The sequence below is a fragment of the Enoplosus armatus genome, chromosome 14, assembly GCF_043641665.1.
Source record: "Enoplosus armatus isolate fEnoArm2 chromosome 14, fEnoArm2.hap1, whole genome shotgun sequence".
NCBI classification, from domain to species: Eukaryota; Metazoa; Chordata; class Actinopteri; order Centrarchiformes; family Enoplosidae; genus Enoplosus; species Enoplosus armatus.
In genome coordinates, this window is record NC_092193.1 from 5,401,912 (window position 1) to 5,425,860 (window position 23,949).

Below are 23,949 nucleotides of genomic sequence, written 5' to 3' on the forward strand. Positions count from 1 at the left end.
GGTGACCACTAGACTAAACTGTATATAGAGTAGTTAAAACAAGCTCCACCTCAACAAGCTACAATGGTAAAATGCTCAGTCAAAGGATCAGTCACAGGAGTTACTTTTCTGCAGAACGAGTACTTTTACTTTTGATACTTTAAGTACTATTGCTGATAATACTTCTGTATGTTTGTTTAAGCAGGGGTTTGGATACAGGACCTTTTTGTATTGGTACATTAGTAAAGGATCTTCTTCCACCACTGGCTGACAAAGCTGTTGTGTGATATGTTTCAGAAAGTGTTTTGTATTTGCATTTTCTGTCTTTTAAGATGACTCATGTGGGTTTGGTTTCTGTCTCCCACAGTGCATGAGAGATGACTGACCAAGAAGCAGTTTGGAACAAATGACAGAAGATTACACATGCTTGGGTTGAAATGCTTGGGAAATGCCAGCAGCTGAAAATCATCCTAATTTGATTACATTTGAGAAATGAAAGATGCTGAAGATGGTTTTACCTCCAATGGATTCATAAAAGTTGCTCCAAGAGAGTCATCATTTTACTGAAGGGGTCGCTTGGTGGAAATCAGCTAGCGGGGGCCAGGATGTGGCCCCCCGACCTCGGGCCTCCAGACGTCCAGCTGACTCTTCCTGGTTTTGGAAGTGTGTTTGAGGATGCAGAGGACCTTCAGGCGCCGCTGTCTTCTGGTGGCTTCTGTCAGTCATCGATACATTCAGGTGGTCTGGGCGTGTGCTGTCTTCCCAGGACTTCCCTGTCCCTGTCCTCGCTGGGTCGTGACCTCACCTCGCTGCTCAGCTGTAAGACAGCTGGAACCCACATAGAAAAGACTATGGAGGACTTTGCCACCACAGCGCACACAGATCCTAAAAACGCCACCCAGAGGTTCAGTTGTTACCCTCAGCCCTCCCTCCCTTTATCCTATATGCTCACCAGCTGTGCCACATCTCCTCCTTTTGGCTCTCCACCATCCTCTCTTTCCTCTTCCTCCTCCTCCTCCTCTTTATTTTTTGCCTCTTCCTTGCCTCTCTCTGATGCACCTGTAGGCAACAAGGCTTCTCATCAACAACGAAAGATAGAGGAAGAGTATCACTCAATCAAACAAGAGCCTGCAGATGATTTCTCACCATGTAAGAGGGAACCGTTTCAAATGAACAACCAGCAGGGGGAGCTGTTCCATGTGACCCAGCCCCTCCAAGGCCACAATGGTCAGGACAGCGCCCCGCTTCATTTCCCGAGGCTTAATGGACCCATAGGACAGGACCCCGCAGTGGACCAACAGGACCAGCCGTGTCATTGGATCGACTGCAGTGCCACTTACAGCAGTCAGGAGGAGCTGGTGAGGCACATCGAGAAGGTGCACATCGACCAGCGCAAAGGGGAAGAGTTTTCCTGTTTCTGGGCCGGCTGTGTGCGACGCCACAAACCCTTCAACGCTCGCTACAAGCTGCTCATCCACATGAGGGTCCACTCTGGAGAAAAACCCAATAAATGCATGGTGAGTCTGTTTGCTTTTGTCTGGTTGATCACAGACCAGAAGAACAAGAAAAGACAAACAATTCATCAATTTTTATCAGCAATTCACACATAAGGGAGCTGCTCGGTACAAGGAGCTTCAGTAGACACACAGTGAGATATCAGGAAAAGATCCCATAATGTTGTTTCTACTTCAAACATCAGTGGTAGCTTGATGTCATGTTTGGGCGTCAGAGAAAAGAGAGAAATCAATGGTTTCTTCATGGAGCTGTCATTATTTCGTGTTTTGCTCTGTTATGTTATATTTTCTTGTTGAGTTTTGTATATTTGTATAAAAGGCCCATATAGGGATGGCAATTGCAAACTAGCTTAGGCTATAAATGCTGTGGCATGTGGCATTGGTCCATGTTATATCCTAGAAAAAAGTAAAAAATTATGTTCAACAGTCAGGAGACCCTTAATGCAACACAGTCACAATACTACAATAATTGAGTTTTGAGAGGTGCAACTCAACTCATTTTCAACGCCACAAAGCATTAACGGTCAGTTAAAATGTCTCTCATCCTTTCCAACTTCATGTTGCCTTCGAATGGGCCATTTGGAGGTTTTAACTGGGTTTGAAAGGCACTAATCGTCTTACAGGACGTCTCGACTTCTCTCAGACGGAGCAGTCGATGATCAAGAGTCTGTTAGACGGAGAGATGATCAAACGGTTTCCTTTCCTCCCGACAGGTTTCCCTTACTCATGCATGCCAGAGGGAGAAACGTGGCAGTGTTGAATGAATGGAGGATGTGTCTGTAGCACTGAGCATTCAAAAACCTGCTGATCATCCTGTGGTTATTCTGACAAAAGCAATTAATTCATAGTTATTAAGTAGCACAAGGTTTAATGTTTGGTGATGTAATGAACTGATAAATCATTAATTCCTGTAGAAACTATGTTCCCTCAGAGAAAACTCTTTCCTGTCCTCTGAAACACGCAGCCTGTCTCTGAAGTTTTAATCCCTCAGTCATGGTTGCTTTGATGACACCTGCAGTTACCGTGGAAACAGCGAGCGCGGTTTAAGACTATATTCTCTCAGTTTCAGCTTCTCAAATATAAGGGTTTGCTGCTCAACAATGAAAGCCCCCTTGTATTTCGCCAGCTGAATGCTTTTAATGAGAAGATTGTTAGTAACTTCAGACAACAATACAACTCTGATGTGGTGTAACGAGAGTGCATGGTAAACAGAGAGTCTGATATCAATTAGAAAGAATTACATGCCTCGTTTTCTCTGAATCCCTCGTGCATGTGTTTTAATTCTGTGCTGGAATGGCGGACTCCGCCACCAAAACTCTTATACTTAGTGGCCACTTTATTAGGTACACCCATACAATTGAGTGCAAGTCAATACAACTACAAATACTACTTTCAGTTTTTGACATTATTGAAAATGAGTATATTCAAAATATGTATATTACTGAGGTCATAGTTAAAGGTGGTGTTGTACTGGACTACATTATATTGAGAGGTGCTCCTAATATTTTGTCTTCCCTATTTAAATACATGAAGGGGGCAGAATATTAGAACCAGTTGCATTAGACTGTACAGGTGTACCTAATAAAGTGGCCACTGAGTGTATATAGAGAGGTAATTACTGAATATAAATACATTGAGTGACCATAAATAGTATCAAATATGGGGTTTGACTTCATGAATCTTAAGGATTATAACTTTGACTAGCAAATGATATTAAATTCTGATGTAATAAGACAATAAATCATTCCCTCCTGCCGAACCTCGTGTTCCCACAGAGAAAACTCTCGGACTATAAACCTTAAAAGTTCATCCAGATCCAGACAAAAGTAGACCATGTTAGGTCTGAGAGGAGACAGTGAGGTTTCTGCATTGACCATCACAACAGTGGGCCCAGCACAGCGTCACCCTGCCTCGCTTCTGTCATGAGTCAGTTTCTGAAACACAACTGTTGCTGCTTGAACACGTCTGTCCCATGATGACCTTCAGTTCGGTGCCAGTAACTCCCTCCCCATAACTCCCCGGCGACTCCGCCGCTGTCATCAACCAAGGATGGCGATTAATAATTCATTCAGAAATTTGTACTCAAGGACACGCTTCTTACTTAAGTGAATTATTTCATTAAAATGACCTAATCTGCTGCCAGCTTGTAAATATATTACCGCGGAGAGTTGCCTGCAAACTGATTAATAAAATAAAATCAACATCAACATAAGAAATTAGTCATTAGTCACGCTTGAACTACGTGAATAACGTCATTTCATTTTCATAAAGCGCTCAGGCCAAAACATGTAAATGAAGTCATTCCTAGTGCAGCAATGGAAAATTAATATCTCACATGAATGTAGTCAGTGTTTGTTAATGAATTCAGCCGTATTTACCAGCTCGTAATGTCGAGTCTCAGATCAGACAGGTGTTACTCAGGCTGTAAACACGAGTTCCCAAAGCGTTTTTTAAATCCACCGTGTTGGAGTCATCATTCATAATTTATGGTGCTGAAATGACATTAATATGTACAGTAGATGCATTTAAAGCATAAGTCCGATGATATTCTGTTTTCCTTACTGTCAACAAATCCCATGAAAAAAGACCAAAACCAACGACGTAACCAAACCTGATATGCATTACTTCTCTGTGCCATAGAGCTCCTTTGTTGTCAAAAAAATTAGCTGCATCGTTAATGAACGCGGGCAGTTGTGGTTTATTTTCACTCAGTGCCGCATACATCGTGGAGAAAAACAACAGCGTCAGTCATTTCAGCAACTGACAAAGTCCTCGAGCAGCTGTAGTAATTTTACATTGTTAAAGAGCGACAAAGTCCAAAGTAGAAGAAGAAGGCCAACAAAATGTCGGCCTGTAACGCGGGAGTCTGCTGCTCATTTCCAACTGACAGTCCGTGAAGAGGTTTCTAAAAGCACGACCACGATTGTCAACAAAACTTTAACCAAGTGTTGATTATCGTAGCCATGATGACGAGGCCCCCTTTAGACTAACCTTAACGAAGTAGTCGCTTTAACCAAAACCATGATCTTTCTGTAATCTTAACTTAAGTGCTTATTTCAACCCAAACCATGATCTTTCCCTAAGCTTAGCCGAGTCGTTTTTGTGCCTAAACCTTACCAAACCTTAACTGGAGCGCATCATAAAACAGATTTATTTTTCAACTGTGACATAAAACGGTTTTGGAAGACACAGACAGATTATGCCCTGCTAAAACACTTGTTTTAAACGTGTTTTGTCGTTTAATTTGGAGAACTTGTTGACTCCGTCCTGCTGCCGAAAATACTCGCTAGAAAAGTGTAGCTGAAAATAGTCCCCAAACAAAAATGACTATTTACTCCTGTTGGACTAACGTCTGCTAAAAGCTACCGTGCCCAGCTGTTCCAGGAAATGACTGAACTGCTTTTTGAAATGAAACTACACATTTGTGGCCCGTTTTTAAAAATGTACACCTTCTGAAGGAACGAATGGGCTCGGAGCGACAGGCAGAGTGAAGTCGGAAAGTATCGAGATACGCGAGAGACTCGTTTAACAAGGGTCTTTTCATTGGATTTGTTTCTGACAAAGCCAAAAATATAGAACATCGCCAGCCTCATCCTTCAACACACATTCAAAAATCAAATGATTAAAATGGAAAACAAAAATTGCAGGATAAACCTCTTTAAATGTCAGAGTGAAGATGAATGTACAAATAAAGGAAACATTACTCTGGACTTTAAAAAGACACCATGCTGAACATGCTGTCACGATGAGGAAATAAACTGTAACAGAGCTTAAATAAAGCTGTGCTCAAATTTCTACTCTGTCAAAGACTTCAGAAATCTCTTTCTATTTTGGAGCCATATATATATTCGTAAGTGTAGGGTTACATTTGTTTGATTCTTTTCTGTAATGTTTTAACTACAGTAGCCATGGAGTAAACTGACAAGACTGAAGGGGCATTAAGTTTTTCCTCCTTTCAAACAACTCAAACTGAAGTGTTTAAGTGACGTTTGTCGACACAGCTCAGTTCTCACAAAGCTGCAGAATGTTTAAAGATAAATCTGAAATGCAACATGTTCGAGTTTCACCCGACTTGAAGAGTCTATAATCTATAATCTATGCCTGTTAATGAAGTGAATAGTTTAATAAAAATAGTGTATTTTATACGGGTTGCTTTTAAACCTGTGTTTTTGGTTTGTGTCAAGGCGATTTCAAGCCTTGGATTAATTAATGACCATGATGTAGTGCTTTTTATGTACAGACTTATTAAAGTAAATGAGGTGACTGACATTTACAGACTCATTAGCGAGAACTAATAAAACCCTGGAATGAATATTAGGTAGAAGAACTGTTTCCATATTTCCCTCTGGATCAGTTTAAAAAGGATGAAACATTTTATTCTTGTACTTTAGAATAAGAATCAGACCAGGATCCCATTTGCAAAACATCCGTTTCAGAGAGAGATCAGTACCTGGATTAAAATCCTTTAATATCTCTAAAATATATCCTCATGTTATCCCATCATCGAAACATTTTGAATGTTTTGAGGATAATGTTTATTTGGATTTATCACATTAAGTCAATTCAGAAAGTTTTGATCGTGGAAAAATGTTCAAAACCCTCTCGTGTGATCGTCTAAATGTCTCCAGAAGGTTTAAATCAAACCTTGAGAAATATTCACATTTAAACTTTGACTCACACGTCAGACATAAAAACAGTCGGTTTAAGTCTGTGAGATTTGAGATTGAATGTGACATGCAGTTTCTGTAAAGTTATAGAGCTTTGGTTTACGGCCTGCAGTGTGTGCCCGCTGACTGATATTTACTTCTTGTCTGGAAGGAGTCCAACAGAAACCTTCACCAGAACCTACCACAGCCTGGTGTGTGTGTGTGTGTGTGTGTGTGTGTGTGTGGTTTTGTTCCAATTTGCTATTTGGGAAAAGTCTGAGGTTTATGATTCAATAACCTAAACTGTATGAATTTAAATTGTGATAAATGACCTCTTTAATACTTATTTCTGTTGGATCAGACTTCAACATCACTCGTCTGTAGTGTGAACATGTGATTTTATTACGTGTTAGTTACAGGCCAACACACTTAATTAAAGGTACAGAAGGGATTTGTATATGATTTGTATTAGAAGATAAAAGTTCTGATGTTTTTATTCTTTTTGGTTTTCAGAAGTGAGATAAAACTAGGATGTATATATCTGTGAGTAATCGACTCGTATCTATATATGAATTTAAATCACTTTTGCTTTGTTACATTTGATCCCTGGTTGAATTGATCCACAGTCCATCTTGATATACAAAATATGCATCAAAGATAGTCATCAATACACAGTAAAATAGTTGGGTGAGCATCTCTATGGAAGCCCAGTATTCATGCTAAGTGATGTTTTGATCTATCTTTAGGCCCTGCAGTGGGTATCAGGCTGTCATAAAACTTTGGAGCCCTGTGACAGGTGCCACCACTCTGATTTCTTTAGATTCGCGTGGACTCGTGTTTCTGGCCACCCAACGACTTTAAGGCCAATATTCACTCTCTTTTAGCTTTGGTCTGGTTTCTACCAACTCCTGAGGGAAATATCCGGCTTTTTAGCTACTAAATGCTCCATTATGTTCACCAGTTTCTAACTTTGCAACTGGAAACTAGGTTGATGAGAGCAGTGAGTGTCCCCTTTTACATTAACCATTATAGAACTAATAACCTGTTTCAAATTCAAGAATTTTACCATCTCAAAGTACTATACTATTTATCACTCGCTTCAAAATGGTGGATGTGTCATGTTTTAGTAAGACTGTTTATATTTTCTTGTCAGTTTGAAGGCTGCTCCAAGGCGTTCTCACGTCTGGAGAACCTGAAGATCCACCTTAGGAGCCACACAGGAGAGAAACCGTACATCTGCCAGCATCCCGGCTGCCTCAAGGCCTTCAGCAACTCCAGCGACCGGGCCAAACATCAGCGCACACATCTGGACACGGTCAGTGCAACACACAGCCATCCACACTACACCTCTATTAAAGCAGTTTAAGTTTAGTATGAAAGCAGTGATATTAATTATCAATTTGTTATATTATTGTACACACCATCCTTAATCAAAGTGAAACTCCTCAAAAAAAGCTACGTTTCAGACACGCTCTTTAATTTTACATGTTGGTCTCATGTCTGAACAAAATCCAGAGTCACTTTTACAGAAGAGTAATTTTTCATTCCAAACTGGTGTCGAGTTGGCTGCCATGACTCATGCCAACTGCATGGGTGAATGTATATCAGCTTTACATACAGCATGTGAGCAAAAAGGAATTAAATTCTCAGCTCAACACCTTGTTATTTTATTCGTTTTTACTGTCAAACTCTCAAACAGGCAACAGAATTCAGCATCTAATAACCGTAAATGATGAAACTGAAAATGTACTCAGGGATTCAGAGAGGCGGGTGCGACGGTCATAAATCAAGGCTTCGACGGCAAAAGAAGTTATGAAATCCACCACTGATGCAGCCCGAGAGAAAACAGAAACACAAGATTTCTGTCTTGAAATCCAAACTTTTAAACTCGCCGTTGCTCCGTCTCGCGCACCAGGTGCCAAATGTCGTGCCAGCATTGTGGCTCTTTCCCTGAAGGTCCCTTCATATCCAGTGGTGAAAAGTAGTAGTACTGTGCTTAGGTACAATGTATTAGTACTAGTATTAATTAGTATTTAGTATTTCCGTCATTAAAACAATAATCAGGTTCCCCTATAAACATAGAAACAGCTGTAGTCATTACAGTTATGTTCTTTCTAGTATAAAATTCCCTCTCTTGTGTTTCCCTGTTAAACTATAGTGGAAGGACAGTAAGAAAAAGATTTTGGAGGACATTCACTTGATATATCTCATTCAGACTGCTGAAGCCTCATATTACCTTCACATAAACTTTTGGACCGTATTATTTACACAGAACGAGGACTCTGGATTTTGTCCCCCATCACGTACACTCATACCTGCTTAAATGTTCATATGGGCACCCAGTGTTTTAAGACACACTTGAAAAAGTATGAACATATCCTTTAAACCTTCAGACATGTCTCCAAAAATACGTAGAGAAAAAGAAAAACGTAAAAACTGGATGTGGGGAGTTAGAAAGATGTGAGTTTACCTGACCTTTGTAGCCCACTCCTCATATCTGCGTGAGGCTAGCAGCTCCAGGCTACATTAGCTGCTACTAGCATAACACACCCAGAATCTCCGACTGGACTGTAGGTGGTTGAGTTGCATTGTGGGTAATGTATGGGCCATGTTTTGACAAAGAAGAACGATGAGAATACGATATCTCTGGTTCTGATTATATTGTGAGTCTGACGATGCTATAGGAGTGCTACATCGGCGGCGTACTCTTTTAAGTAAAGGATCTAAATACTTCTTCCATCACTGTTCATTAGGAACATTTACATAAAAGTCATCTATGTCTGAATGACAAAAAGCCATCACTTTAATATATAGATGAAGCCAGCAGTGTTGAAATGAGCTGACGGGTTATAAAACCTCACTCGCCTGTAGGTTGTAAATACATACATTTCTTTATGATATTCAATATTTGCTATGTAACAAGGGCTAAATGTGGTGCACTAAAAATCACTTTAATTTATAGTGCCTGCCGTCTTTCTCCTCTTTGTGCATAGTCGCCTGATATGCAGTCTCAACATTTCTTTAGGATTGTGAAACTACATACCTGCTGTGGATTTATTCTACAAACCACAGTTATTTTTACTCCTGCTGACAAGCTATGAGGATTTAGCAGTAATCCAGCAAATCAGATCTCTTATTACACGGGTGAGATGGAGCTGTACGTTGCACTCTGGTATTATTGCAACAAGAGGAGAAAGTTATTTTCTCCTTTTTGTGGTTTCACTCTGGCTAATAGCAGCTTCGCAGTTGCGTCACAAATCAAGAATCAGACACATCTGGCGCCATCACAGAGGCCCAGTGGAGAACTGAATGTAAATAACTGCTGAATATAGTATAACAACCAGCCAAGACAAGACTGGTGTCAATACGAGTTATTTAGGTTTGACTAAATAACTTGTATTGTGTTACTAATGTTATAAATAATAGTGTGTTTTGAAAGATTTGTTTCCAAAATGAGGTCAGCCTCACATAACCTAAACATTTAGCTTGTTTTGGGATTTTTTTGTAATCAGTATGAACAACCACCTCTCACCAGTTCCTGCTTTATTTGTCAGCGAGTGTGCATTTAATGTGGTTTCAAGACAGTAATGATTTTCTAGATAGTTAGCAAATGTTGAAAACAAAATCATTGCGACAGATCAATGTTGAAATGATAAGTGACCAATCAACACCAAACCAAACACTCAAACCAAACACTTTTTGTTTTGTTGTTTTCTGTTTAGCTTTGACTTCTTTGTCACTTTTAGTTACTTAAATTGGTAATTAAATTGCACACTGACATGTATATCCATTAACTTATGTCCTAACTTTAGTAGCTTTGCATGCGATCATTTCACTTTTAGACTCGGGAGGCTCCGAGCTCGCCTCCCAGGGAATATTGTGCAGAAAGAGTTTCATAAGAGGAAGATGTTGCCCAATTTTGGCTAGTTGGGCACTGTACAGGAGCACTCTGATGCCAGATCTATGTTAGAGTAATTGCACGTCTGAAATTTGAAATGTATTTATTTCTGTCTTTAGATAATTACACAAACAATTTGGGATAAAAAAAACAAAACAAAACATAACAATCACTCCCAACAAAACAAACAGTAGAAAAGAATGCAACACAGACTAAAAGGTGATGCTGCAGCTTATTGCATCAACCCTTTTTATTTGACATCAAAATCAGACAGAGTTTTCCACTATCACTACTATACTAATGCCAACACGCCATTCTGATCATACATTTGTACATTCAGTTATTTCTAAACAAAAGCATAAAACAGTGCTAAACATTTTCAGTTCCTCACTACAACTGCTCCATAAATTCACCCCTTTAACAGAAATACAGTCATATTTTACTGTCCTGACTCTTTGTTTCTTGAACATGCATATTCATCATTCCTCCTTCTCTTATCTTAAACAACTTTTAGATACCACTTTGAGACAGAGTTTGAAATACAAATATGTACATAAACAGAGGAATTGGGATTTTGCTGTTAGAAATACAGATAAGAATAAAATAAAAAGAAAATGTAGACAAATATGTGAGAACTATAAACACTTAAGTATTTTTCTTTTTAAATTAATCTAAGTGTGTGTGTGTGTGTGTGTATTACTCATGTTGTGGGGACATAAATCTGTATACACAGTCACACTGTGGGGACTCGCCTTCCTTTTGGGGACAAAACTTAAGCCCCGTAATGTAAATCATTAAATTTTAGGGTGAAGACTTGGTTTAGGTTTAGGGGAAGGTTAGGTTTAGGCAAGTAGTGGTTATGGTTAGGGTTAGGGTAAGGCTCCAGGAAATTAATGTAAGTCAATGTAATGTCCTCTGAAGTGATGGAAACACCGTGTGCATGCGTGTGTGAGTAAATGTTCCTTATTTCATTGAATATTTTACATTGTAGGAAAATAGTCTGTGAACTTTAGAGCTCTTGATTTAATAAACAGTTTGTTTGTTGGTTCTTGTTAATTAGTGATAGAATATATCAGCAAAATACTGTCATTAAATCTATGTAGGTCATTATCTTTTACTCGCCATGTTCAGATTCTGGTACATAAACCATAAAAGATTCAACTAAACACTGTACATGTGTTTTCATGAAAACTTAATTCACTCCACCTGGTTAAACACACAGCAATGAAGAAGGGAAAAAACCTGTAAGGAATTAGATTCATGGAAATGGGTTCATTTACTCATCTAAACTTTGATAACATTGTGAAATACAGGCGACACCACCTCAGTAAATCAAGTATGTATGTATGTAAGAACTTAATGGTTTTCCCCAAGAAGAGTTCTGTTTACAATATAACCACATTTCAAAGCATGTTCCTTGATGTTTATTATGTATTTTATTTTGAAGCAACTTGATTGACTGCAGACTTATTTTACCTGGTGAGGAAACTCTTAGGCAACAGATATTTTGTCTGTCTTTAATCTATGCATAAATAATGTATTTTCTTTGATTCACAAACCTTCACTACGAAAGGCTTCCTCCACTTAGAAATTACCTGCTGAAATAAATAAATCTTTCATTTATATACTAATTGCAGGAAGATGATGATTTCAATTTTACCTTATGTATAAATTGATAAACAGCAGAACAGGAGGAAGTATATCTGTACACTGAGCTGTTCTCTCTCTTCCTCTCTTTAAGCCTACAGACGAAAGGTAAATAAACTCCATTTTCAGCTGAGGAGTACATAACGTAAAATGTTGACATAATCTGCATGTCCTTCGTTTCTCTGTTAGTGCAGTTGTCACGCTAAGTAACCACATTTACAGCACTTATCCTAAATGTTTGTGTGTATAATACACAGGACTACTGTACACAGTATCACATCTGTAAGCCATCTGGCCGTGACTCAACTTAACTATTATTTGTAAACACATATTTTGTGTTTGACAGCATATCCAGTGTAACTGTATAAACCATATCATGTGCTGGAATTGTATAAGATATAAACAGTATGTAATAGTAAGTATACAGTATGTAATAGAGGGTTTAGTCCGTACCATTTTGATAACCATGAACCTAAATCAAATAAACACTATGGATATATGGATTTGTTGTGTATTTCAGGGTCTATTTTGTTGTCCAACAGTGTAACAGTGTTAGTGCAAGTATCAATGGATTGATATAAAGAGAAAGTGTCATGTTTTGGACGTGTTATTTGTCACACACATACTTCTGAGTATACCGACGTATTTCCTTCTCTGTTCCCTCATAGTTTTCTCTCTCTTCTCTCACATCTTGTTGTCATGGTTCCTTCACAGAAGCCGTACGCCTGTCAGATCCCAGGATGCACCAAACGCTACACCGATCCCAGCTCGCTACGAAAGCACGTCAAAGCTCACTCAGCCAAAGGCCTTCAGGACAGGGAGGTCAAGGTAACGACGGCAATTGTGTTTTTATATATTGGAAGGTTTAGCTGAGAGCAGAATATGATTCCTGCTGTGATCACCTGTATCAGAAACAAACATCTTTAATAAAACCTTCCTGTGTCTCTAAAACTAGATTAGGTTGAAGTAGTAGTGGTGTTTAGAAGAAGTTGCTGTAAATAAAAATATAGCAACTTTTACTCTTTGGGGCATTTTGGACAGATGACATACAACAAAAGGTACACAACTGGACTGAACCAGTGTCTTAAACCCCTAGGCCACCAGGATGTCCCCTTGTACTATTTCTGTATTTTTTGACAGTCATGTCATCTTGCTCCTTGACTTCTATATACAGAAAAGTGTGCCTTGTGTCACAACTCAGGAAATGCACAGCAACAGCGAGAGGACCCAAACACAGACAGATGAGGCAGCAGGATGATTTTGGTGATTTACTGAAGTGAGCTTACAGGCAGGTACAGGTAGGCAGACAGATTGAGGTTCAGGTTAAAGAAGATGAGGACCGGTATATGTAGGGAGTGGCTGATGAGGGAATGAGGTGCAGGTGCTCAGGTGAGGGGAATGAGGTGATTGCAAGGCAGATGGGAGTGGCAGGATCTGCAATGACGGGGAAAGTCGGAGGGCATCTGGTGGACGGCTCGAGGACGACAGGTCTGGGGGTGTTGGAGGAAGGAACATGGCCTGGGAGAAGTGAGCGGGGGCTGGGGATGAGAGAGCCAGGCTAAAGGGACTAAGAGGCAAACTGTGACACTGTGTATGGAAATAGGATCCATTTCATTATTCGCTTCGGTTTTGTAAATGAATTTGACAGTGTTTAAAGTTAGACAGCTGATGTAATCTTGGTTTCAGTGCGGTTTTAGGATGTTTCAAAAGCTTTTCTGTCATGACATAAAATCCACAATTTATTTCTTTTTATGAAAATGGTCAAACACATTAAACTTCAGTGTCAGTTTCCCAAACTAACTGTGAGGATCACAGCACACACAGAGGGAGACAGAAAAAGACCCTCGGACACCGGCTGATCAGAGCCGGAAGTCCAGAAATGTGTTAGATATCACTTAAAGAACACACAGTAGTTTATGAGAGAATTATGAAAGGGACAGAGATCCTGATTGAAAAGAAAATTGAAGTGCAAAGAACAGTATTTACATTTGTAATGCCTCTTAATTTAGTCTGATAATAGTCAACATCGCGGCAACAAAAATGATATGCAAATTAAGCCAGTATGGAAGTTTGTCCCCCCTTTTAGAATTAAGTTTAACAGAGTGAAATAGTTCTTGTCTTTTCAAAGAACCTCTTCAACAGAAAAGAGTTTCTCAGTGGTTCTAGGTAGCACCTTGTCTCCGCATGAAGAACCAATTTTTTTTCTGAGAGAAAGCGATGGAGAGCAGCAGCAGGAGGAGGAGGAGGAGGATGAGGAGGAGAGAGCAAGCATGTTTATGATTCAGTAGGATGAAATACAACAAAATAAAGTATTACACACACTCCCTGGAAGTCAGAATAGGGAGCCCATTGTTCAGCGTTATCTGGGCCTTGTTTGTTTTCTATGGACCGTGAGTGACACTGGGGCTTTGTGTGTACTCCCATGCCTTGTTTGGTTTAAACAGAACCACGTGTGCTTGTAAGTTGTGACATGGCTAACACGCCCTGCGTTGCAGTAAACCCCGTGGGGCTAAATAGGACTTTGAAATATTAAACATGTACTTCATAAAGTCCTTACGGTTATACATTTCTTCGAGCTGATGTGTCACAGCTATTGAAGTTTGTATCTTCATAAACACTGGTTTGGGACAACATTTTTCGTTGATTATTCATGCCTCTTTTGTGGTTCCTGGGTGTCCTTCGCGAGCTTCTTCTGAGTCCTGGAGCTGTCGATAAATTGTTTTGGAAAGTCCTGGGGGATGCTCTGTTAACGCTGGATAATAAAGTAAATTGTCTTGCCTTAACTTTGTTAGAACATTTTGGAATGAGATTGCCTAACAAGATTTATGGATTTTGTACCTCGGGAAGCTGGATCGCAAGGCGAAACAAGAACCAGGCATCTGGTTCAAGCATTATTTCTTTGAAAAATGAACAGTAGAAAACTGCCTGCAGAAACCCCTCTGTGTTTTCAATTGATCTACTGTATGTAATCAAAAGAGAAGTGAATCCTTTCAAAGTTGAGCTCCATGGGAGTTGTATTGCCTAACAGCAAAACGCAATTGAAAGACAACTAAGCTGCAGCTTTAACATAATTACTCTCATCCCTACATGCAGGCAGGCAACCGCACATGCTCACCAACGTGAAAACATTAAACCAAATGTACCACAACATACTTTATTTCATGAACTATCTACATTGACATCTGTATTTCGTGTGTTTGACAGGTTCAGGTGCACACAATGCTGGAATCTGACATTTTGAGTGATTGTCTGGCGAGGCAGCATCTCCACAGCTCCGCCTCTTCCCACCAAGGAAACAGCTCACCTTTACCGAGCTTAGATGACTTCACAGGTATGCACAGATGAAACGGTAGCGAAAGCTACGTGTAAGTCCTCGTTTAGCCTCCAACACCTCTCTGGAAATGAGTAAAAACAAAGAAAAGGGTAATTGCCCAAACACCTGGGCTGTTAAGCTGTCTCTTTCATTTTCTCCCATGGCCTCATTTGCTCCTTTTCCTCTCCCTCCTCTCCCATTCCTTCGATGATAGCTCATCATGCCAGTGTTTACCTTGTCCAATTACCGGGCACTGACTGCGGGCAAGTTGGCCCCCTCCCCGCCCGTCCTTCAGCTTCTCCAAACCGGTTTTCCAGCCAAACTCTTTTTCTTTCCCTTTCAATGGCTGAACCGGGATCAAGAAGCTGTCAGGTACACTGAGGCTCAGTTGGCAAAAGAGAGTGGAGAGTGTCCAGGAGAGCTGTCCATGTCTATTACTTCAGACTACTTGCAGTTTTACCCAGAAGACTTTGAGGGAAAAGCCTCAAACGACACACTACCAGCTATGTTTATTCAGGGTGAAACAAGCATGTCAGTGTTTAATTTTGAAAATGTCCCAAGAGGACTTTCTCCTTATCAGAAATGGCCGAATGTTAAAGCCTGAAACCAACTTTCTGACTGTTCTGTGTATAGCTGTGTATACTGTATGCATGCTGGATTTATGGTGACACATGCTATCATCATCAGCTGCCCTTGACCTCAAAGTTTAAGCCAAGTGTTGAAAGCGCTGCAGAATGCGGGCAGGTATTTGTGTTACAGCACCACCAAAAAACTATGTTTTTAGTATCAAACACTTCACCCCCTGTGGGCTTGAAAGGTGCCTCTCAAAAGTTTGTAGTTTGCTCCGTCGCAGCTGTAGTCAGCTTGGATTTGAGTTCTGTGGCGACCCACTATTTAATACTAAGATATTAAAATGTCCATAGAAACTTCTCAAACCGCTTTGCCTTTGTCAATGTGTATGCCCAGTGTGTGTAACACTTGTATTTTTGCCAAAATAAGCTAAAATATGGTTAAATATAGCTTATGTTTTTTGCTAGCGCATTTAGCCGCCATTAGCTTTAAGCCTTTTGCTTTAGTGCTTAGTTGATTAATCAATTAGTTGATCAACAGATAATTATTAAAAAAAAACGTCAACATGTTATAGACTAAATAATCAATTGATTACCTAAAAAGTAAGAAGATAAAGACAGAGAAGCCCGAGCTTGCTTGGGTTGGTAGCGAACTACATAAACAGCTAACTGTGCTAGCAACTAACTGTAACTCTGTTTTTAGCCATACTTTGGTGAAAATGTTAGTGTTTGGTATTAACTGAGTAAAATGACTGACAGCGTAGAGTTGAAATATGCACTTTCTTAAGTTTCCATGGACTTTCTGACTTTGAAACTGGGTTGCTGTTGGACTCCATCGTAACTATCGTAACTAACTAACGTATCTAAGCTAACTGCTCTGCACAAACCTCCACAAAGGAGCTAACATTACCTAGATCTATCTATCTTTCAAGCCTATATGCAGTGGTGGATACTCAAAACAGATTTTCAGTAAAGTAATCCTTCAATAAACCTTTCTCTCTCTTTCAGGTGTGTATTCAACCAGCAGCACCGTCCACAACAGGGCAAATTCAGAGTTTCTCCCTCCGTCTGTAGACACCTGCTCCAGGTATCAAGGCCTGGAGGGAAAGTTTGGCGCCAACAGCCCCATATCTTCGTTAACAAGCCCAGGGAGCATGAGAGAAGGGTGAGTGTAAGATCAATGCAATGTGTTGCATCCCAAAAGGCAGTTATTTATTTATGCAGGGAAAATGACTGTAAACACATGGGCTTCTTCAGCAATGCTGCAGTTAATCTTGAATCTGTCCCTTTTTTTTTATAACTGGCTATTAAATGTTAAGTGCCTTGCTCATGGGCAGCTCAACTGTACTTGTTTTCCTATTTCTTATTTCTGTTCCAGGGTTTTGCACTTGTTTTATTGCTTCATAGAGTGAAGTCACCATAAAGAAAAATTACCTTTCATATCATGAGATACAGCTGTTAAACCATAAATGTCAATAAAAAAAATTTTTTCATGTATTTTTAAAATTAGATTGCTTTTATTTCTTGGAAAACGGTATTTTACTTAATGATGTACTCAGGGGCAAAGTTAAATGGTCAGCTTATCCAAATCACAAAAAAAACCACATTTTCCCACTTACCTCTGGTGGTGTTTGGCAAGCTTTTGAGTTATCTGCTGCACGGACTTCTGCAGCCAACCCAATACAATGGAGCTGAATGGGATTTTTTTTGGCATTTGGCAGTTTTCAGTCGGAGCAATTTTCTACTAAAGATAAAAATAGTGAAAACTGACCACAGTTTTCTGCTCCTCTCTGCATGTGAATTTGGTTCTTAAAGTAATGCTTTTTCCGGTGTTCGCCCCAAAAACTTCATTCATTTAACACATCTCGTGTGTATTAAAGCATTTTTGAACTGCTCAACACTTCTGAGCAGTTCCTCCTATGTTAAACGCAGAAATTGTGTTTCAACCTTGAATACATTGACCCTGTTTTGATGTGAAGATTTCATAGTCACTTAGCTTCGCCTCTCCTTTCTGGAAAGCACAACAGGGAGAGAGAGATGTGAGCTTAGGCATTCTTGAATAAACCAGAGACATTATCACCAGAGATGGAGTTATGGCTTTGCGGTTGCGCTGATTGGGTACTTGGAGGCCACAGAACTTATGTGTACTGTAAACTGAAACTAGACTTTGTCTAGCCCAGTATAAAAGTAGAAGTGAGACTAAAAAGATACAGCTGACAGCCTCCAGGGCAGCAGTTTTTGGACAATATGGCGTCAAATCATTGGTCATTGAAGAATTGCCCATAAACTAACTTTTATTGGCACAACAGTAACAACAAAGGCAGTCTGTTCAATAAAAGAGAGTTGATAAGGGCCAGAATAACATTTTTGTGGTTTAATGCATGAAATAAAATCTTCACATATAATGCACACAGTTTCACATGAAATTGTCCAGAATTTCCACGAGTACTTTTCAAATGGGCTTTAGGTCTTGGCAGAGGGGTTAAGAGGAGAGTTACGATGGGTTGTTCTCTTTTGACACAAATTCAAACTGCAGTCTGATGAAAAATTCTTAGCGCAATTCTTAGGTCCACTTACTGGAAAACACAATTTTGTAAAACTTTCAGCCACATCTTATTGCCTTCGTGTTGCGGAACATTTCCAGTAACTAATATCAAGTTCTTTAAGTAAAAAAAAAAAACACAGATTGTACCTACCTTTGTCCCGATTTTCGTATGTTATTGTCAAATGTCCTTTAGGTCGTAGCAGATGTGTTGAGATGTTTTTTTTCTTTCTGAACACAAATCCAAACCCAAAAAAGTTGTTATAGTGTTAGTAATAAAACTGCGCTATATTGTAGTTTAATGTACGTGTGCTGAAAATGAAAATCCTCAAAAGTTGGAGCAGAATGAATTAGGGTGATGGATAAAATACTTAAATACTAATAATAAACATTATAAACATCAAGATGCGGCAGGATTTCTTGATTTGAGAAGATCATTAGGTGTAAAACTAATCAATTTAAAATGTAAAGTCATATTTTAGTAAACCAAAAGTCATTTAATTTGATGTTCAGGTCAGAGTTTGGGTGTCTGTGTGTTTTAGGACATATAACTGTACTTGCCTAAAAGCAGCATCTCCGGGCCTCCATCTCCTCCAAGTTTGCAGCCAGAGCTTCCATGAAGCTATGCACAATCTGTCCATTGACGTCTCTTTATGGAGACTGAGGATGTCATAGAATCCCTCTGGTGCCCGCAGTACACGACGGTCTGCCAAAGCCAATACCAGACAAGCACTTGTTTTTCCCCCAAATGACTTAGCGAGACATTAAACACGTGAAAGTAAATTATCTTTGCTTCACGGCACAGCCGGCATCAAACTCTGACCTCATAGCCAGGCGTGTATTTACTCTGGCTGAGACGAGCCATTTCGACTTATTTTAATTATTTAATACACGAGGGATTCAGAGGCCTGCGCTAAGGCTTGTCCATCAGCGAATATTTGTGATGTGCAGTGTTTGTGTGTTTTGCGGTGGGGGGGGGGGGGGGGTGGGGGGTGGAGAGGTGGATTGACTTTTTGGAGCAGCATGTCCATCAGATACAGGCACACTAACCAGGATGGCTCTCACACAGAAACCCTATTATACAATTTGAAGGAAAGAGACGTAATGAAGTTTACTTTGCAGAAGCTTCGAATGACATCGGATCCAAATAGCCGGTTTAACTGAATTTTTGATGTCCACACATTTTTGCATTTACTGTATATCTAACGTGCAATAAGTGCACTCTAGTTTCTCTAAGTACTTGATTGGTGGTGCTTAGATCACATTAAACCTCCATCTGTGTTATATACATTCAGCATGATCCTCTGTGATCCAGTAAATCTATATCGCAGAAGTACTCCAGCATCTTTCCTCTGCCAAAAAATGAAAACAGATCAGTTTGGCGAGCACAAACTGGCACCTTCGGTAAACCTACTCATCCCCTCTTCTGATCCAGTCCAAGTGTGCTGCCATTAAAAAGCAGCCATGGATTAAAGCAGGGTTACGTACAGTATAACGTGCATATAAACATAAGCGCCTAAATTCTGCAAGCAGGATTCTTCTTATTCCAGATAAACGGAGGGCAGCTGGCTGTAGTTAGTTAGAAAGAAGAAAAAAAGAAATGAGTGATGAAGAGGTTTAGCCGGTAAAATATGATCAGAGAAACAGTTTCCTGAGGTCGTGCTGACAGACGCTCCCTCAGGTGTGGGCTCTCTGTAATGCTCATGCGTCTGAGAGGCTCGGGCACACCGGCCACAAAACAGCAGATCAACCCAGCAGGGCCGCGCACGGCACGGCTCAGACATCTCAGCTATGTTGTTGCAGCGTCGCAAGAATGTAAGCCGTGGAACAGACGGCGTTGTTTATAGTTAAGGTCAACTCTGATGGTTCTGGGGCCACCGAGGGGAATCCAAGAGAAGTGTTGAATTCTTGGGGCTCACAGTCATCGCGGCACATTCATTTCAACGGTCGCACTATATCAAAGCCCACTTTGTTTACTTAATCTTATACAAAGCCTGGTCTTTATTACCTTGGGAAGCCACAGCCATCTGTAAGTGATATCAGTTTGGGTTTCAAAAAGTCCTTCTGATTAATTTTGGCTTTTATTGTATTTCTCCACTGAAAGCAGAGACTGTTAAATTAAATGTAATAGCATTTGACATGGGAAATGGGTAATAAAGAGACCTGGGGATGATAAATGATAGATATGTAAAGAAATCTCCAAACATTTCCTTTTTTTATAGCTGGTCAGATGCGAATATAGGAGGCGCTTGGGCCAGCAGCCATCAGTATCTCTGACAAGGCCTGGCTTGTTTATGAAGCCCACTAAAACCCTTCCAGCAGAAACCAAGGCCATTTGGCTCCCTGGGGACCAATATGCTACAGTACATCATCCAGGAGAGTTCTCAGGCCACATGAAATGCTGAGAGCGAGCTCTTTGAAGGAGGAGGGGCTCGCATACCATATTGGGGGGTTTTCAGCTGCATATCTCCTTGGAGAGATTATCCGGCTGCCTTTCTTTCTTTCTTCTTGTCGACTTGGCTCCACTGACTCATTCGTTTCCATGTTGAGTCAGAGTGTTTGTGCACAGTCAGCACATTCTTACAGCCTAGCGATGGATACAGCTCCACACAAAGCCCGCCTACATTAACCCCCCCCCCCTCAACCCCCCAGGGTGAAAACGCTTCCTTATATAAACTGTACTGTTTGTACACAAGTTTAAGTATTTACATGTTTGTGTCTGATGACACAATGTGTTCGCTGCCACACTGACAGATAATGGTAATCAGTATAAATGGCTGCAAAATACTCTGTCTGGATTTGATTTCATCATAGAATTGTGTTGAACTTAACTATTTTTACAATAGATTGAACAAAAATGTCATGCTTGTAGCTTAGTTTAAATTGAGCCCTATTCTAGGATTAATGATTTACCTCTGCCTAATTTAGATTTAAATTTAAACTAATGTATAGAAATGACCATAAAAGAAAGAAGAGTGACTGGAAAATAAAGTCCAGGACAGCCTATGTAATGATATTATATTTAATTTAAATTGTTGTTGTTCTGAAATTGTATGATTACTAATAATTTGGTTATGACACTAGCATCATTTAAGTGTTCTTGGCTCAGGGGTGCAGCTCAGACCTCTGTGGTGAGGTTAATAAGGCTTAAGAGACACTGAAGTAACTCTATATGACAGAAACCTTAAACAGTTCGGCAAGAGGAAGACACAAAAAAAGCAACTGGGTTGTGTCAGTCACATATAAGTCATCAGAGTTTTCATTTTCCTTCATCCACATTAAAAAAAAAAAACACTTACTTTGACAGTTAAATTACCAAATCTGTCAGTTTCAATATGTTCTTGTTCTTGTGTGTTTAAAGGAATAGTACAACATTTTGGGAAATTGTCTTATTCGCTTTCTTGCCAAGAGTTTGAGATGATGATGATGATGATGATGATGATGAGATGATTGATACCCCCTCATATAACTGTACGGTATAACGATAGATATGGTGCTACAGCCGGTTAGCCTTGTTTAGCTGCTTTGCAGACAAGCAAGAGGTTAGATTCATACTTTATCTTTCATGTTTCAGAGTAACATTAAGAGAGAAGGCTTTTAGGATGAGGACTGATCAACGTGTAGCACTATCTCAGATAACATGTTTGGCTTTGGGGTTGTTGTAGTGTAACATTCCCAAAGAAGGACAGAGCCGCTAACGTTAGCCTACCGGCTCTCACACTGTTGGGAAATACTACACAATGGATGTGTTATTGTTAAAGGTGCTTTTTCACTGTAAACTGTAAAGGCATGAAAAAATGTAGTATGAAATGCTGCTGGCCTTGGAAGAAACGCTGGATTAGGTTACTACTACTCAGTAAGTAACTAAGCTAGTTAGCCAAACATGCTAACGATTGCAGCTTACGTTATAGCAGACAAACACACTGTTTAACCCCTTCCCTCTAATCTAAATCTAAAACATAAGTCAATCTATTCTCAAATGTTGGAAGCAACAGAATTTAGTAATAAAACATAAATAAATCAAGTTATCAAATGTTCATCATGGTTGTATTTATCATATTAATTCACATAAATGTTCATGCTGGGGGAGTAATTCAGCTACCTGGTGCTGCCAACAGGAACAGACCAACATCGTTGTTCATGTCCGCTGACGTCAGCCCAGTGAGCTCCTCATCAGACAGAGCGGACGTCCAGCTGCAGGGCTACCACAAAACCTACAGCCACCAACAAGTATTCTCACAGCAGCAAGGTACTGACCGTGTGTCAACATCAACAGCTTCACTATATCAGTATGACAGATAGTTTTTGGTGTTGGTGACATGCATCGTTTCCTCTGTGGGGTTCTCCAAGGATATCTGTATGGAGAAGGAAAGGTGGTTCAAACAGTCAGCGATGGAGGCTTCGAACCCACCAGTTACTTCACAAACCCCTCCGCCTCTCACTCTACAGGTAAGACAGCATTAAAGCAGAGTAAAGGTGCCCATGTGCTCCAATCAAAGGGCATCTGAAACCCCTCCCATCACACCTTTTGGAATTGGGTGGGGCTGTGTCCAACAATTGCTTAACTTTCCGTAAGTGAGAAAGGAGCCAGGGTTTAAACTTCTCTTCCTAGCTCTCTTTTTTCATTCTTGACACAACTATTTCTGTGATCTGTCAAGTGCAACACTGTGAATGCCTTCCTAGAGAATCTGTCTGAAAATGTGACTGGCTTTTTCCTCTGCCTTCGAGTGTGGCTCTCCGGAACAACAATACAACACATTTGATTCCCTTACGTGCTTGGCGAGCTACCTGGACGGACTTTGTTTCTGTCAACATAGGCCTGTTAAACTCCCATCGTACATTTTCTTAACTGAAGAATCTGTATAAGTCTGGTCTGCTGATTCCTCTCTTATCTGCCTACTTTACTTAAGGAGGTTTGGTGTTTATGGTTTTTGAGTTGTACTCTGTTTCTGTTTCACTGTTGTTTTTAACTGAAACTAATGTCACCTGGTTCTAAACCAAAAAAAAAGAAAGATTGATTAACTGATTGGGCAACAACCCTTCTGGAAACTCTTATAAAAACAAAAAAGACATGGTAAGGTTGCTTACTGATTATGATGATTAAAGATTAATTATTAAAATAACCGCAGGCCCCCTCTCCTTCACATAAAAAGAAAGGAGCTGCTGTGAAAATAATATTAATTTTCCGTTTTCCACTTCTCAGGGTTTGACTTGTTGCAGGACCTGCATGGCCAGGCGGGGGGCGGTTACTCCATGTCTCCCTGCTCAGACGACAGCTTCCTCTTCCAGGCAGGAGGCGTCGACCGCTGCCTCAACCAGATCTACTCCATCTACCTGGACTCATGATGGCTACCCAGAACCAAAAAAACTGAATCAGAATCACTTCATTTTCCCATGGACAAAATGCAGCATGTATGAGGTATGGTGGAAGACAATCACAACAACAATATACTGTATATTCATGGCTGACGTTGAGTTTTAACAGTACAAACAAAAGTGCAAAATTCACTAGAGGCAGAGCTGCAGGCAAATTGGCAAACATGAACTGGCCAAAGAGGAAATCTGGTCAAATTATAAATGTAAATAGCAGTGACTTTTTTATTCAGAGATGACCACAGCATTTGTGATCTGGATAGAATGAGCTTTATTTGCTAGTTTGATCTATTGGAAAATCAGGTAGCTGGTTAATTCTGCCTCCACTGCAGCTTCGCCTCCAGGAAATGTTAAAATATTTGTCAGAATGGGATCTTATAATGTAGTGAGTCGACCAAGAGTCAATAAACAAATCTGCTGGGGTTGAAAGATGATTAAGAAACTTCCGAAGAACAAAACAACGCAGTT

General features: G+C 40.0%; 1 protein-coding gene across 1 annotated transcript; it reads left to right on the top strand.

Moving 5' to 3' along the window:
* The first annotated feature begins 584 nt into the window (after positions 1-584).
* On the top strand, positions 585-23,454 carry LOC139297068 (zinc finger protein GLIS1). Its single transcript, XM_070919651.1, has 8 exons — positions 585-1,496; positions 7,293-7,454; positions 12,399-12,512; positions 14,889-15,015; positions 16,575-16,731; positions 22,227-22,357; positions 22,459-22,557; positions 23,312-23,454. Exons 1-8 carry the CDS (start codon positions 585-587, stop codon positions 23,452-23,454), a joined length of 1,845 nt encoding a protein of 614 aa, XP_070775752.1.
* The last annotated feature ends 495 nt before the right edge of the window (positions 23,455-23,949 follow it).